Genomic DNA, 15688 nt, shown 5'->3' on the forward strand with positions numbered 1-15688 from the left:
CGCTATATACAGGGGGGTACCGGTACAGAGTCAATGTGGAGGCTATATACAGGGGGTACCGGTACAGAGTCAATGTGGAGGCTATATACAGGGTGTTACGGTACAGAGTCAATGTGGAGGCTATATACAGGGTGTTACGGTACAGAGTCAATGTGGAGGCTATATACAGGGGGTACAGGTACAGAGTCAATGTGGAGGCTATACACAGGGGGTACCGGTACAGAGTCAATGTGGAGGCTATATACAGGGGGTACAGAGTCAATGTGGAGGCTATATACAGGGTGTTACGGTACAGAGTCAATGTGGAGGCTATATACAGGGGGGTACCAGTACAGAGTCAATGTGGAGGCTATATACAGGGGGTACCAGTACAGAGTCAATGTGGAGGCTATATACAGGGTGTTATGGTACAGAGTCAATGTGGAGGCTATATACAGGGTGTTACGGTACAGAGTCAATGTGGAGGCTGTATACAGGGGGTACCGTTACAGAGTCAATGTGGAGGCTATATACAGGGGGTACCGGTACAGAGTCAATGTGGAGGCTATATACAGGAGGTACAGGGTGCAGAGTCAATGTGGAGGCTATATACAGGGGGTACCGGTACAGAGTCAATGTGGAGGCTATATACAGGGGGTACCGGTACAGAGTCAATGTGGAGGCTATATACAGGGGGTACCGGTACAGAGTCAATGTGGAGGCTATATACAGGGGGTATCGGTACAGAGTCAATGTGGAGGCTATATACAGGGGGTACCGGTACAGAGTCAATGTGGAGGCTATATACAGGGTGCAGAGTCAATGTGGAGGCTATATACAGGGGGTACCGGTACAGAGTCAATGTGGAGGCTATATACAGGGGGTACCGGTACAGAGTCAATGTGGAGACTATATACAGGGGGGTACCGGTACAGAGTCAATGTGGAGGCTATATACAGGGGGTACCGGTACAGAGTCAATGTGGAGGCTATATACAGGGGGTATCGGTACAGAGCCAATGTGGAGGCTATATACAGGGGGTATCGGTACAGAGTCAATGTGGAGGCTATATACAGGGGGTACCGGTACAGAGTCAATGTGGAGGCTATATACAGGGGGTACCGGTACAGAGTCAATGTGGAGGCTATATACAGGGGGTATCGGTACAGAGTCAATGTGGAGGCTATATACAGGGGGTACCGGTACAGAGTCAATGTGGAGGCTATATACAGGGGGTACCAGTACAGAGTCAATGTGGAGGCTATATACAGGGGGTACCGTTACAGAGTCAATGTGGAGGCTATATACAGGGGGTACCGGTACAGAGTCAATGTGGAGGCTATATACAGGGTGTTACGGTACAGAGTCAATGTGGAGGCTATATACAGGAGGTACCAGTACAGAGTCAATGTGGAGGCTATATACAGGGGGTACCAGTACAGAGTCAATGTGGAGGCTATATACAGGGGGTACCAGTACAGAGTCATGGTGGAGGCTATATACAGGGTGTTGCGGTACAGAGTCAATGTGGAGGCTATATACAGGAGGTACCAGTACAGAGTCAATGTGGAGGCTATATACAGGGGGTACCGGTACAGAGTCAGAGTCAATATATACCCCCCTGGCTATAGCCTCCACATTGACTCTGTACCGGTACCCCCTGTATATAGCCTCCACATTGACTCTGTACCAGTACCCCCTGTATATAGCCTCCACATTGACTATGTACTGGTACCCCCTGTATATAGCCTCCACATTGACTCTGTACTGGTACCCCCCTGTATATAGCCTCCACATTGACTCTGTACCGGTACCCCCTGTATATAGCCTCCACATTGACTCTGTACCGGTACCCCCCTGTATGTAGCCTCCGCAATGACTCTGTACCGGTACCCCCTGTATATAGCCTCCACATTGACTCTGTACCGATACCCCCTGTATATAGCCTCCACATTGACTCTGTACCGGTACCCCCTGTATATAGCCTCCACATTGACTCTGTACCGGTACCCCCTGTATATAGCCTCCACATTGACTCTGTACCGGTACCCCCCTGTATGTAGCCTCCGCAATGACTCTGTACCGGTACCCCCTGTATATAGCCTCCACATTGACTCTGTACCGATACCCCCTGTATATAGCCTCCACATTGACTCTGTACCGATACCCCCTGTATATAGCCTCCACATTGACTCTGTACCGATACCCCCTGTATATAGCCTCCACATTGACTCTGTACTGGTACCTCCTGTATATAGCCTCCACATTGACTCTGTACCGTAACACCCTGTATATAGCCTCCACATTGACTCTGTACCGGTACCCCCTGTATATAGCCTCCACATTGACTCTGTAACGGTACCCCCTGTATATAGCCTCCACATTGACTCTGTACTGGTACCCCCTGTATATAGCCTCCACATTGACTCTGTACTGGTACCCCCTGTATATAGCCTCCACATTGACTCTGTACTGGTACCCCCTGTATATAGCCTCCACATTGACTCTGTACTGGTACCCCCTGTATATAGCCTCCACATTGACTCTGTACCGTAATACCCTGTATATAGCCTCCACATTGACTCTGTACCGTAATACCCTGTATATAGCCTCCACATTGACTCTGTACCGTAACACCCTGTATATAGCCTCCACATTGACTCTGTACCGGTACACCCTGTATATAGCCTCCACATTGACTCTGTACCGGTACCCCCTGTATATAGCCTCCACATTGACTCTGTACCGGTACCCCCCTGTATATAGCCTCCACATTGACTCTGTACCGGTACCCCCTGTATATAGCCTCCACATTGACTCTGTACCGGTACCCCCTGTATATAGCCTCCACATTGACTCTGTACTGGTACCCCCTGTATATAGCCTCCACATTGACTCTGTACCGTAATACCCTGTATATAGCCTCCACATTGACTCTGTACCGGTACCCCCTGTATATAGTCTCGTTATTGTTATTTTACTGCTGCTCTTTAATTACTTGTTACTTTTATTTCTTACTTTTTCAGGGATTTTTTTTTTAAACTGCATTGTTGGTTAAGAGTTTGTAAGTAAGCATTTCACTGTAAGGTCTACACCAAATAACATTTGATTTGGTTAATTTATAAACAGTTCAAATGAAAGCTAACCAGGGTTGTTTCCTTAATGCCACCATATTCCCTATATAGTGCACTACTTTAGACTAGGACCTATTCCATATATAGTGCACTACTTTAGACCAGGACCTATTCCCTATATAGTGCACTACTTTAGACTAGAGGTAAGGGCTCTGTAGTAAAGTAGTGCACTATATAGGGAATAGGTCCTGGTCTAAAGTAGTGCACCCAATAGGGAATATGACTGTGGTCTAAAGTAGTGCACTATATAGGGAATAGGGCTCTGGTCTAAAGTAGTGCACTATATAGGGAATATGGCTGTGGTCTAAAGTAGTGCACTATATAGGGAATAGGTCCTGGTCTAAAGTAGTGCACCCAATAGGGAATATGGCTGTGGTCTAAAGTAGTGCACTATATAGGGAATATGGCTGTGGTCTAAAGTAGTGCACTATATAGGGAATAGGTCCTGGTCTAAAGTAGTGCACTATATAGGGAATCAGGGGCCTTTGGGGACACATCCCAGGACACAGAGGTGCCAGGATAGATGCCAGGCTGTTTTCCTAACATGGACGACCCTTTTTCTGTCAGAATCCTGCGTTGCATGGAGCCCATCCTCATTGTCTCTCCTCTCTGCTGCTCTGCAGAGGAGATGAGATGCAGGCCAGGGCCTAAAGCGAGGGAAGAGACTGCTCCACAGAAATTCAGAGAGGAGGTTTGTGCCTCAGGCCTTGACAGCAATAGTAGAACACCCCCCCATCCCCAACACCCCCCCCATCCCCAACACCACCCCCATTTTAGGCTGCATCTCTATGGTAACAGCAGGTGATTTATGAAAAATCTATTTCATTTTAATGTGTGTATCCTCCTACTCTGTTCTCTTCCTGCTCGGTTCTATTCTCTTCCTGCTCTGCTCTGTTCTCTTCCTGCTCTGCTCTGTTCTCTTCCTGCTCTGCTCTGTTCTCTTCCTGCTCTGCTCTGTTCTCTTCCTGCTCTGTTCTATTCTCTTCCTGCTCTGTTCTCTTCCTGCTCGGTTCTCTTCCTGCTCTGCTCTGTTCCTGCTCTGTTCTCTTCCTACTCTGTTCTCTTCCTACTCTATTCTCTTCCTGCTCGGTTCTCTTCCTGCTCGGTTCTCTTCCTGCTCTGCTCTGTTCCCTTCCTGCTCTGCTCTGTTCCCTTCCTGCTCTGCTCTGTTCCCTTCCTGCTCTGCTCTGTTCCCTTCCTGCTCTGTTCTCTTCCTACTCTGTTCTCTTCCTACTCTGTTCTCTTCCTGCTCTGTTCTCTTCCTGCTCTGTTCTCTTCCTGCTCTGTTCTCTTCCTGCTCTGTTCTCTTCCTGCTCTGTTCTCTTCCTGCTCTGTTCTCTTCCTGCTCTGTTCTATTCTCTTCCTGCTCTGCTCTGTTCTCTTCCTGCTCTGCTCTGTTCTCTTCCTGCTCTGCTCTGTTCTCTTCCTACTCTGTTCTCTTCCTGTTCTGTTCTCTTCCTGCTCGGTTCTGTTCTCTTCCTGCTCTGCTCTGTTCTCTTCCTGCTCTGCTCTGTTCTCTTCCTACTCTGTTATCTTCCTGCTCTATTCTCGTCCTGTTCTGTTCCGCTCTGTTCTCGTCCTACTCTGTTCCGCTCTGTTCTCATCCTACTCTGTTATCTTCCTGCTCTATTCTCGTCCTGTTCTGTTCCGCTCTGTCCTGTTCTCGTCCTACTCTGTTCCGCTCTGTTCTCGTCCTGTTCTCGTCCTACTCTGTTCCGCTCTGTTCTCGTCCTGTTCTCGTCCTACTCTGTTCCGCTCTGTTCTCGTCCTACTCTGTTCCGCTCTGTTCTCGTCCTACTCTGTTCCGCTCTGTTCTCGTCCTACTCTGTTCCGCTCTGTTCTCGTCCTACTCTGTTCCGCTCTGTTCTTGTCCTACTCTGTCCTGCTCTGTTCTCGTCCTACTCTGTTTCCAGTAGCCTCAACAGCACTCTGTAGGGTAGCACCATAGTGTAGCCGGAGGACAGCTAGCTTCCGTCCTCCCCTGGGTACTAAGACTTCAATACAAAATATAGGAGGCGGCTTGTGGTTCTCACCCCCTCCCATAGACTGACACAGTAATTATGACAACTTCCCGAGGACGTCCTCCATTAACCTGACATGTTGTCCACCCAATCAAATGATCAGAGAATTGATCAAGTACTGAAAGCATAAGCTACAGCTAGCTAGCACTGCAGTGCATAAAATATGGTGAGTAGTTAACTCAAAGAGAGAGAAAGACAATAGTTGAACAGTTTTGAACAAATTAATTCCTTAAAAAATAAACGAAAAGTGAGAGATAGAAAGAGATTTTGTTCATAGTATTTTTTCCACTTACTTATCTTGTGAATGCAGCTAGTTAGTTTAGCCTACACAAACAGAGAGGGATGCTATGTTAGCTTGCTGGCTATGGCTATCCAACACCAGAACTCTCCAAGTCAAGGTATTTGGCGTGATGAATTTATTGCCACGTGGCCTACTGGTGTAACTGTTAAACTCCTTGCTGACTGTACACTGTACTGCATGATAGTAGCAGGTTTACTAACACGTTACCTCTAGATGCTATGTTGACTGTGACGTTAATATGGTGACAACGATGTAGGCTGTGTGTAGCAGTTATGATATGAAGGTTTGGCTTGGAAAGGTTTTTGGTCACAGACAGCTGATGTGTTGTACCCTGAAGTCCACAAGCGAAGAGAAAAGGTGAGTGGATCAGGGTGATCATGCTGTTTGTATGTAGCTGCTATGAAAGTGAACCGTGTGATCAGGGGTGTATTCATTCCGCCGATTCTGTTGAAAAACATTTCTTAATAAACGGAAGCAAACGGAACGACGTGGGGATAAACATATCTGAATTTGTCCAATAGAAACTCTAATGATTACACCTTAGATCAGGTAGATGCAGGCAAGAGCGTGCAAGGCGGTATTGAATGTGTGAATATCTGTCATCTTGATTACTTCAATTTGTCTGTCGACCTGTGCACCTAGTATGTTGTAAACTTTCATTCATAGCCTAGGCTGCAGCAACCTCATGACGGGTACTGGGATAATTTGAGTATCATGTAGTAACCTAAACCTATGAATGTTACATTGAGCTGGGTGAATGACAGTCATTCAATATGCTGTCATATAAATAAGGTCATATTAATGATGGATGGGATGGTGGATGATGGTGTGTGATGGAGGTAGTGTGATGGGGGTAGTGTGATGGCGGTAGTGTGATGGCGGTAGTGTGATGGCGGTAGTGTGATGGGGGTAGTGTGATGGAGGTAGTGTGATGGCGGTAGTGTGATGGAGGTAGTGTGATGGCGGTAGTGTGATGGCGGTAGTGTGATGGCGGTAGTGTGATGGAGGTAGTGTGATGGGGGTAGTGTGATGGCGGTAGTGTGATGGAGGTAGTGTGATGGGGGTAGTGTGATGGGGGTAGTGTGATGGGGGTAGTGTGATGGAGGTAGTGTGATGGAGGTAGTGTGATGGCGGGTGGTGTGATGGCAGTAGTGTGATGGCGGTAGTGTGATGGGGATAGTGTGATGGAGGTAGTGTGATGGCGGTAGTGTGATGGCGGTAGTGTGATGGGGGTAGTGTGATGGAGGTAGTGTGATGGCGGTAGTGTGATGGCGGTAGTGTGATGGCGGAAGGGGGTTTGGGGGTAGTGTGATGGGGGTAGTGTGATGGATGTAGTGTGATGGATGTAGTGTGATGGGGGTAGTGTGATGGGGGTAGTGTGATGGCGGTAGTGTGATGGGGGTAGTGTGATGGCGGTAGTGTGATGGCGGTAGTGTGATGGCGGTAGTGTGATGGCGGTAGTGTGATGGGGGTAGTGTGATGGCGGTAGTGTGATGGCGGTAGTGTGATGGAGTAAGTGTGATGGGGGTAGTGTGATGGAGGTAGTGTGATGGCGGTAGTGTGATGGAGGTAGTGTGATGGCGGTAGTGTGATGGGGATAGTGTGATGGCGGTAGTGTGATGGCGGTAGTGTGATGGGGATAGTGTGATGGAGGTAGTGTGATGGCGGTAGTGTGATGGCGGTAGTGTGATGGCGGTAGTGTGATGGCGGTAGTGTGATGGCGGTAGTGTGATGGGGTAGTGTGATGGGGGTAGTGTGATGGATGTAGTGTGATGGGGGTAGTGTGATGGGGGTAGTGTGATGGGGGTAGTGTGATGGCGGTAGTGTGATGGCGGTAGTGTGATGGGGGTAGTGTGATGGGGGTAGTGTGATGGCGGTAGTGTGATGGCGGTAGTGTGATGGCGGTAGTGTGATGGAGGTAGTGTGATGGTGGTAGTGTGATGGGGGTAGTGTGATGGAGGTAGTGTGATGGCGGTAGTGTGATGGAGGTAGTGTGATGGGGATAGTGTGATGGCGGTAGTGTGATGGCGGTAGTGTGATGGGGATAGTGTGATGGAGGTAGTGTGATGGCGGTAGTGTGATGGCGGTAGTGTGATGGCGGTAGTGTGATGGCGGTAGTGTGATGGCGGTAGTGTGATGGCGGTAGTGTGATGGGGTAGTGTGTATTTTGAGTAAAAAGTCACGCTGTACTCCAAGTATACCAAACATTAAGAACACCTTCCTAATATTCAGTTGCACCCCCCCTTTTGCCCCTCAGAACCGCCTCAATTCGTCGTGACATGGACTCTACAAGGTGTCAAAAGCGTTCCACAGGGATTCTGGCCCATGTTGACTCCAATGCTTCCCACAGTTGTGTTAAGTTGTCTGGATGTCCGTTGGGTGGTGGACCATTCTTGATACACAAAGGAAACTGTTGAGCGTGAAAAACCCAGCAGTGTTGCAGTTGTTGACACCAACCGGTGAACCTGGCACCTACTAACATACCCCGTTCAAAGGCACTTAAATATTTTGTCTTGCCCATTCACCCTCTGAATTGCACACATACACAATCCATGTCTCAATTGTCTCAAAGCATAAAAATCACCCCTTCTTTAACCTGTCTCCTCCCCTTCATCTACACTAATTGAAGTGGATTTAACAAGTGACATCGATACGGGATCAGAGCTTTCAACGAAGGTCACCTGGTCAGTTTATGTCATGGAAAGAGCAGGTGTTCATAATGTTTTGCACAGTCAGTGTATAATCTATTATATTGACAATGACAGAAACTACAAACTGTTGAACTCACAGAAATAGATGAATTCCTGTCTTCAGCACAAAGGAAACAACATGTCAGGCAGAGGTTTGTTTGTCTATGGGGGGGCTGGATATTTATTTCTGTATAAAAAAACAGCAACCTCTAGCTTTAATATCCCAAACTGTCTGTGAAACACACCCTGCGGCTCTGTGGTCGACTGGCAGCTTGGCATCAACGGATGAGATGAGGAGGAGGGGAGGAGAGAGAGAGAGACAGAGAGAGAAAGAGAGTGGGTGAAAGAGAGAGAGAGAGCGAGAGAGGGTGAAAGAGAGAGAGAAAGAGAGTGGGTGAAAGGTAGAGAGAGAGAGAGAGAGAGGGTGAGAGGTAGAGAGAGAAGGAGAGTGGGTGAGAGGTAGAGAGTGGGTGAGAGGTAGAGAGAGAGAGAGGGGTAGAGAGAGAAAGTGGGTGAGAGGTAGAGAGAAGGTGAGAGAGAGGTAGAGAGAAAGAAAGAGAAGGGGGGCATTAAAGCCCAATAAACTGCATGATATTAAGAAATGCTATAGATGGAAGGAAGATAGTGTAGAAACCTACCAAAGAACAATTGTCCAAAAACAAATCCAATCCCTCCGAAATGACTTCCTGGACAAAATGTTTCCCTGAAATAGTGAAGGTGTAAACTTAGCAGTAGAAAGCCTGAACAGTGTATCAGCTAACATATCAAATAAAAACAAATCAAGCTGAAAACCGAAGACAATTACCAGCAATGAGAAATTATTTGAGGAAAAGTACAAAAGCCTAAGAAAGCCATGGAGAAACCAGTCCATTCACAAACACAGGGGCAAATGGGAGAACACTGAACAAACAACAACACAAAGAGCTACCTATCCAAAATGGAGATGTCTGGATAAACCACTTCTCCAACCTTTCAGCAATTTAACAAAGAACAAAGCGAAAAAACAAACATGATCATCTATTAAACTACCAGCTATTCTCCTATTACATTAAAGACTACCAGAACCCACTGGATTCTCCTATTACATTAAAGACTACCAGAACCCACTGGATTCTCCTATTACATTAAAGACTACCAGAACCCACTGGATTCTCCTATTACATTAAAGACTACCCATAACCCACTGGATTCTCCTATTACATTAAAGACTACCAGAACCCTCTGGATTCTCCTATTACATTAAAGACTACCAGAACCCACTGGATTCTCCTATTACATTAAAGACTACCAGAACCCACTGGATTCTCCTATTACATTGGATGAACTTCAGGACAAAATACAAACCTTCCAACCCAAAAAGGCCTGTGGGGTTGATGGTATCCTTAGTGAAATGATAAAATCTACAGACCACAATTTCAAGTTGCTATACTCAAACTCTTCAACATTATCCTCAGCTCTGGCATCTTCCCCAATATTTGGAACCAAGGACTGATCACCCCAATCCACAAAAGTGGAGACAAATTTGACACCAACAATTACAGCGGAATCTGTGTCAACACTAACCTCAGGAATATCCTCTGCAGTATCATCAACAGCAGACTCCAACCATTTCCTCAGTGAAAACAATGGCGTGAGCAAATATCAAATTGGCTTCTTACCAAATTACCGTACGACAGACCACGTATTCACTCTGCACACCAAAACAAACAAATCAAAACAAAAGCAAAGTTTTCTCAAGCTTTGTTGATTTCAAAAAAAGCTTTTGACTCGGTGTTGGGAGGGGGGGGGACTAAATATTACAAAATCAATGTACACAAACAATAAGTGTGTGGTCAAAATTGTCACAGAATTCTTCCCTGGGGGCCGGGGGGTGAGACAGGGATGCAGCTTGAGCCCCACTCTCTTCAACATTTGTATAATTTAATTGGCAAAACAGCACTAGAACAGTCTGCAGCACACGGCCTCACCATGCTAGACTCTGAAATTAAATGTCCAAAAAGTTATACTTTTGACTCATCTGTCCATAGAACATTCTTCCAGAGTCTTGATGATCATCCAGGTGCTTTTTGTCAAACTTGAGTCAACCTTTTGTATGAGATAGGTCCCATTTATGTCTGGTGAAAACCAAACACTGCAATCAACAGTATGAACCTCATCCCAACGGTCAAGCATGGTGGTGGTAGTGGGATAGTTTGGAGATGCTTTGCTGCCTCAGGACCTGGACGACTTGCCTTAATAGAAGGAACCAATGAATTCTGCTCTGTATCAGAGAATCCTACATGAGAATGTCAGGCCATCCGTCTGTGAGCTGAAGCTGAAGCGTACCTGGGTCATGCAGCAAGACAATGATCCAAAACACATAATCAAGTCTACATGAAAATGGTTAAAAAGCAACAAATTTGAAGTTTTGAAATGGCCCTGGTCAAAGTCCAGACCTAATACCCAATTGAGATGTTGTGGCAGGACTTGAAACGACCAGTTCATACTTGAAAACCCACAAATGTAGCTGAGTTAAAGCAGTTCTGCATTCAAGTGGGACAAAATTCCTCCACAGTGACGTGTGAGAGACTGATCAACAACTACAGGAAGTGTTTGGTTGGAGTCATTGCAGCTAAAGGTGGTACAACCAGTAATTGAGTGTAAGGGGGCAAATACATTTTCACACAGGGGCATTGGGTGTTGCGTAACTTTGTTAATTAAATCAAATAAACTCAGGTTCCCTTTATCTAATATCAGGTTTTGGTTGAAGATCTGTTAACATTAAGTAAAAAAATATGCAAAAATAGAGAAAATTAGAAAGGGGGCAAATACTTTTTCACGGCACTGCATCTGTAAGTGTAACTGTATCTGTAACTAACTATCTGTAACTGTACCTGTAACTAACTATCTGTAACTGTACCTGTATCTGTAACTAACTATCTGTAACTGTACCTGTAACTAACTATCTGTATCTGTAACTAACTATCTGTAACTGTACCTGTATCTGTGTCTGTATCTGTACCTGTAACTGTATCTGTAACTAACTATCTGTAAGTGTAACTGTATCTGTAACTAACTATCTGTATCTGTACCTAACTATCTGTAACTGTACCTGTATCTGTGTCTGTATCTGTACCTGTAACTGTAACTAACTATCTGTATCTGTAACTAACTATCTGTATCTGTACCTAACTATCTGTAACTGTATCTGTAACTAACTATCTGTATCTGTAACTATCTGTAATTGTATCTATCTGTAACTGTACCTGTAACTATCTATAACTGTATCTGTAACTATACCTGTAACCCTCTGTAACTGTATCTGTAACTATACCTGTAACCCTCTGTAACTGTATCTGTAACTATAACTAACTATCTGTAACTATACCTGTAACTGTATATGTAACTTGAGTTGAGGCTTTTCACAACCACCAACCATTACATTTGTGTTACCTGTAGTTGAGTTGAGGCCTTTTCACAACTACCAACCATTACATTTATGTTACCTGTAGTTGAGTTGAGGCCTTTCCACAACCACCAACCATTACATTTGTGTTACCTGTAGTTGAGTTGAGGCCTTGTCACAACCACTAACCATTACATTTATGTTACCTGTAGTTGAGTTGAGGCCTTTTCACAACCACCAACCATTACATTTATGTTACCTGTAGTTGAGTTGAGGCCTTTTCACAACCACCAACCATTACATTTATGTTACCTGTAGTTGAGTTGAGGCCTTGTCACAACCACTGACCATTATATTTATGTTACCTGTAGTTGAGTTGAGGCTAAGTGCCTGTGCAGTGAAAGGATACTTCCCTCCTTGCTCGTCTCCTGCATGCTCTCCATCCCAGGAAGGGCAGCTGCCACACGCCGAAACAGCTGAAGAGAGACAGAGAAAATAAACAGAGAGAGGGGGAGGGAGATAGATACAAAGAGATAGAGGGAGAGAAAAAGAGAAAGAGAGAGAGAAAAAGAGAGAGAGCCGGAGAGAGAGAGATACAAAGAGATAGAGGGAGGGGGGAGAGAGAAAGAGAGAGAGATAAATAAAGAAAGACAGGAGAGAGAGAGAGAGAAAGAGAGAGAACGAGAGTGAAAGAGAGACGAGATAGAGACAGAGGGGAGAGAGAGAGAGAGAGGGAGAGGGAGAGGGAGAGGGAGAGGGAGAGAGAGAGAGAGTTAGTCCACTGTGACTCATGCTATGTCCATATGAGAGAAAGTCTCATCTCCCTCGCCGAAAAAGGAAGCTCCATCATGCACTGGGCCAGGGATACAGCTCACACATTATAAAGCACTCACACATTATAAAGCACTCACACATTATAAAGCACTCACACATTATAAAGCACTCTCACATTATAAAGCACTCACACAGTCAGTCAGTCACACAGTCAGTCAGTCAGTCACACAGTCAGTCAGTCAGTCACACAGTCAGTCAGTCAGTCACACAGTCAGTCAGTCACACAGTCAGTCAGTCAGTCACACAGTCAGTCAGTAACACAGTCACACAGTCAGTTAGTAACACAATCAGTCAGTCAGTAACACACTCCCACAGTCAGTCAGTCAGTCAGTAACACACCCACACAGTCAGTCACACAGTCAATCAGTCACATAGTCAGTAACACATTAAATGGCTACAAATGACAGTAGTTGTAATGCTATCAGCAGATACAGAGGGGATAAGAATGGTGGCAGTGTTCGTTTTGTGGGAAAGCCTTAAGTTTCCCTTAACAGGTGGAGATCCACCAGAGGATGCACATGGGGGAGTAACACAGTCAGTCAGTAACACACTCACACAGTCAGTCAGTCAGTAACACACTCACACAGTCAGTCAGTAACACACTCACACAGTCAGTCAGTCAGTCAGTAACACAGTCAGTCAGTCACACAGTCAGTAACACAGTCAGTCAGTCACACTGGTGATAGTCAGCTTGACATACCCTTTCGGTCACACTACTTAATCTGTGGTGCCATTCTGGGGACTACTGCCCTCATTAGATTCCAAGTCAATTATAGTACATCTGTGATCTCTCATAGTACAGGAGGAAGAGGGATGGATCATTAGAGTTCCTCAATGACTTCCCAGAGGCTGGTCTCTCAGCTTGTTACTAAAGTGTTCCCCACTAGGGAAGACCATCAGCCAGGATCATTATACTCAATGACTTCCCAGAGGCTGGTCTCTCAGCTTGTTACTAAAGTGTTCCCCACTAGGGAAGACCATCAGCCAGGATCATTATACTCAATGACTTCCCAGAGGCTGGTCTCTCAGCTTGTTACTAAAGTGTTCCCCACTAGGGAAGACCATCAGACAGGATCATTATACTCAATGACTTCCCAGAGGCGGGTCTCTCAGCTTGTTACTAAAGTGTTCCCCACTAGGGAAGACCATCAGCCAGGATCATTATACTCAATGACTTCCCAGAGGCTGGTCTCTCAGCTTGTTACTAAAGTGTTCCCCACTAGGGAAGACCATCAGACAGGATCATTATACTCAATGACTTCCCAGAGGCGGGTCTCTCAGCTTGTTACTAAAGTGTTCCCCACTAGGGAAGACCATCAGACAGGATCATTATACTCAATGACTTCCCAGAGGCGGGTCTCTCAGCGTGTTACTAAAGTGTTCCCCACTAGGGAAGACCATCAGACAGGATCATTATACTCAATGACTTCCCAGAGGCGGGTCTCTCAGCGTGTTACTATAGTGTTCCCCACTAGGGAAGACCATCAGACAGGATCATTATACTCAATGACTTCCCAGAGGCTGGTCTCTCAGCTTGTTACTATAGTGTTCCCCACTAGGGAAGACCATCAGACAGGATCATTATACTCAATGACTTCCCAGAGGCGGGTCTCTCAGCGTGTTACTATAGTGTTCCCCACTAGGGAAGACCATCAGACAGGATCATTATACTCAATGACTTCCCAGAGGCTGGTCTCTCAGCTTGTTACTATAGTGTTCCCCACTAGGGAAGACCATCAGACAGGATCATTATACTCAATGACTTCCCAGAGGCTGGTCTCTCAGCGTGTTACTATAGTGTTCCCCACTAGGGAAGACCATCAGACAGGATCATTATACTCAATGACTTCCCAGAGGCTGGTCTCTCAGCTTGTTACTATAGTGTTCCCCACTAGGGAAGACCATCAGACAGGATCATTATACTCAATGACTTCCCAGAGGCTGGTCTCTCAGCTTGTTACTATAGTGTTCCCCACTAGGGAAGACCATCAGACAGGATCATTATACTCAATGACTTCCCAGAGGCTGGTCTCTCAGCTTGTTACTAAAGTGTTCCCCACTAGGGAAGACCATCAGACAGGATCATTATACTCAATGACTTCCCAGAGGCTGGTCTCTCAGCTTGTTACTATAGTGTTCCCCACTAGGGAAGACCATCAGACAGGATCATTATACTCAATGACTTCCCAGAGGCTGGTCTCTCAGCTTGTTACTATAGTGTTCCCCACTAGGGAAGACCACTAGACAGGATCAGGGTCCCTGCAGAGCTACTAAAGGTTACAACAAGTTCTGCTGTCCCAAATGGCAATTCCCTTTATAGTGCACTACTTTTGACCAGGCCCTATAGGGGAGTAGTGCACTACTTTTGACCAGGCCCTATAGGGAGTAGTGCACTACTGTTGACCAGGCCCTATAGGGGAGTAGTGCACTACTGTTGACCAGGCCCTATAGGGGAGTAGTGCACTACTTTTGACCAGCCCCTATAGGGGAGTAGTGCACTACTTTTGACCAGGCCCTATAGGGAGTATTGCACTACTTTTGACCAGGCCCTATAGGGGAGTATTGCACTACTTTTGACCAGGCCCTATAGGGTAGTAGTGCACTACTTTTGACCAGGCCCTATAGGGAGTAGTGCACTACTTTTGACCAGGCCCTATAGGGGAGTAGTGCACTACTTTTGACCAGGCCCTATAGGGGAGTAGTGCACTACTGTTGACCAGGCCCTATAGGGGAGTAGTGCACTACTTTTGACCAGGCCTTATAGGGGAGTAGTGCACTACTTTTGACCAGGCCCTATAGGGTAGTAGTGCACTACGTTTGACCAGGCTCTATAGGGTAGTAGTGCACTACTGTTGACCAGGCCTTATAGGGGAGTAGTGCACTACTTTTGACCAGGCCCTATAGGGTAGTAGTGCACTACTGTTGACCAGGCCCTATAGGGTAGTAGTGCACTACTGTTGACCAGGCTCTATAGGGGAGTAGTGCACAACTTTAGACCAGGCCCTATAGGGGAGTAGTGCACTACTTTTGACCAGGCCCTATAGGGGAGGAGTGCACTACTTTTGACCAGGCCCTATAGAGGAGTAGTGCACTACTTTTGACCAGGCCCTATAGGGGAGGAGTGCACAACTTTAGACCAGGCCCTATAGGGGAGTAGTGCACTACTTTTGACCAGGCCCTATAGGGGAGGAGTGCACTACTTTTGACCAGGCCCTATAGAGGAGTAGTGCACTACTTTTGACCAGGCCCTATAGGGGAGGAGTGCACTACTTTTGACCAGGCCCTATAGAGGAGTAGTGCACTACTTTTGACCAGGCCCTATAGGGGAGGAGTGCACTACTTTT

General features: G+C 46.2%; 1 protein-coding gene across 2 annotated transcripts in view; it reads right to left on the reverse strand.

Annotated features, from left to right (window-relative positions):
• The window catches only part of LOC120054575 (ras-related protein Rab-6B), a 129847-nt gene that overhangs the window by 10638 nt on the left and 103521 nt on the right, over window positions 1-15688 (reverse strand). For both annotated transcript variants that reach the window (XM_039002028.1, XM_039002027.1), the window contains one exon: window positions 11920-11986. In XM_039002028.1, the coding sequence (XP_038857956.1) occupies window positions 11920-11986 (67 nt within the window). The remainder of the gene's footprint in view (window positions 1-11919; window positions 11987-15688) is intronic.

The sequence above is a fragment of the Salvelinus namaycush genome, chromosome 10 (genome assembly GCF_016432855.1).
Source record: "Salvelinus namaycush isolate Seneca chromosome 10, SaNama_1.0, whole genome shotgun sequence".
Classification (NCBI taxonomy): domain Eukaryota; kingdom Metazoa; phylum Chordata; class Actinopteri; order Salmoniformes; family Salmonidae; genus Salvelinus; species Salvelinus namaycush.